Here is a 1,925-nt window from a genome sequence, read left to right on the forward strand (position 1 = left end):
GGGCGTGGTCACCACTCCTTCCACTAGAAAGCACTTGCACTTACCTGAGCAGCAAAGAGCTTAGCACCAAAGAAGGGCCATTTCCGGGCCACGGTCAGGTAGATGCGGATGCACTCAGGAGGGGAGCAGCCTTGCAGTGCTGCCCACTTTGTGGTCAGCTGATCTACTAGGTGCCTGGATTGGACAGACGGAGAGAAATGGTGCTGGTGAAGTGCCAACATGTTCCCATGGCAGCTCTGAGACCTCCCCAAGTCCGCAGCCCGCATCTCCCACAAGAACCCGTAAGACAGTGGTTCTCAACCTTCCTAATGCCGCGACCCTTTAATACAGTTCCTCATGTTGTGGTGACCCCCAATTTCATTGTTACAAATTGAACATAATTAAAGCATAGTGATTAATCACAAAAACAATATGTAATTATTTATGTGTTTTCCGATGGTCTTAGGTGACCCCTGTGAAAGGGTTGTTCGACCCCCAATGGGGTCGCGACCCACAGGTTGAGAACCACTGCCATAAGACCTGGTAGCCTACCTCAACTGTTCAGTGGGTGTCCCGTATCGGTAGCGCCTTGGGTAGAACCTGTCTAGCACCTGCTGTAGGTGGTGCTGAGCCTTGGAAGGGGGTGTGCCCGCAGGGCTTGGCGAGAAATGCCTCTCCAAGTCCCCAAACTCTACCTGTGATAGAAACACATGGAAGCACAAGTCAAGAATATGGACATGGTGTGGGTGGTATGGGCGTAGTGGTGAGGGTGGGCTATTGAGAAAGGTGTAATAAACCCTTTTTTTTTTCATAACTTTACTGGGGAGGTGTAAATAGATGTGAAAAAACACTTCTTATGAACTGGCCTTTTATATCCAGTTTCACAGACACTAGAGATAAACAAACAACCTTAGGGTCCTGGAATATTAGAGATTATCTAGTCCAACTTTCATTTTCCAGCTGAGGTTAAGTGCCTTAACCAAAGACACAGTTAATTAGGGGCAAACAGGGAAAACAATGTAGAAATTCTGGCTTCCAATCCAAAAATATGGGATATAGGATTGAAGATGCTACAGATCCTAGAGTACAGCAGGTCCTTGAAGAACAGTTTTGCTCAATGTCACTTCATTATAATGTTGATGAGATGTTTTGCTTAAAGCTGTAGAACAAGTTGATGATGCTAAGTGAGGACTGACTTAACTATATATCAGAGAGTTCCAAATGTGGCCTTTGGAGTCAGACACCTGGCTCAAATCCCAACTCTGCCACTTACCAGCTTTGTAATGCTGGTCAGGTTACTTAAACTCTCTGAGCTTCAATATCCTCACCTATTATGTGGGGATGAGAACTAAATGAGATAATATATCCTATATAATAAAAGGCTAATATGCAAATCGAATGGCGGAACAACCGGTCGCTATGACATGCACTGACCACCAGGGGGAAGATGCTCAACACAGGAGCTTCCCCGGGGTGGTCAGTGCACTCCCACAGGGGGAGTACCGCTCAGCCAGAAGCCGGGCTTATGGCTGGCGAGTGCAGCAGTGATGGTGGGAGCCTCTCCTGCCTCTGCGGCAGCACTAAGTATGTCCAACTGCCGGCTTAGGCCCACTCCCTGCTTAAGCCATTAATCGGACATCCCCCGAAGGCTCCTGGACTGTGAGAAGGTGCAGGCTGGGCTGAGGGACCCACCCCAAGTGCACAAATCTCATGCACCTGGCCTGAGTATAAGAGGGCCTAAACCAGCAGTCAGACATCCCCTAAGTGCTCCTGGACTGCAAGAGGGTGCAGGCTGGACTAAGGGACCCCCCCAAGTGCATGAATCTTGTGCACTGGGCCTCTAGTATAAAATATTTAGCACAGGGTCCTCTATAGAGTATTTAATACGTGTTTATTATATTAAAGATCAGTTATTAGAGAGAGCAGGAGAGGAGGAGAGGGAGGGA

General features: G+C 48.1%; 1 protein-coding gene across 1 annotated transcript in view; it reads right to left on the reverse strand.

Annotated features, from left to right (window-relative positions):
* Nucleotides 1-1,925, reverse strand: part of PLEKHH1 (pleckstrin homology, MyTH4 and FERM domain containing H1) — a 43,529-nt gene that overhangs the window by 3,742 nt on the left and 37,862 nt on the right. Inside the window, exons 24-25 of the mRNA XM_006760772.2 lie at nucleotides 532-674; nucleotides 45-174 (exon numbers count right to left, since the gene is read on the reverse strand). Coding sequence (XP_006760835.1) covers nucleotides 45-174; nucleotides 532-674 — 273 coding nt within the window. The remainder of the gene's footprint in view (nucleotides 1-44; nucleotides 175-531; nucleotides 675-1,925) is intronic.

This window comes from Myotis davidii, unplaced genomic scaffold (genome assembly GCF_000327345.1).
Source record: "Myotis davidii unplaced genomic scaffold, ASM32734v1 scaffold17, whole genome shotgun sequence".
Lineage (NCBI taxonomy): Eukaryota > Metazoa > Chordata > Mammalia > Chiroptera > Vespertilionidae > Myotis > Myotis davidii.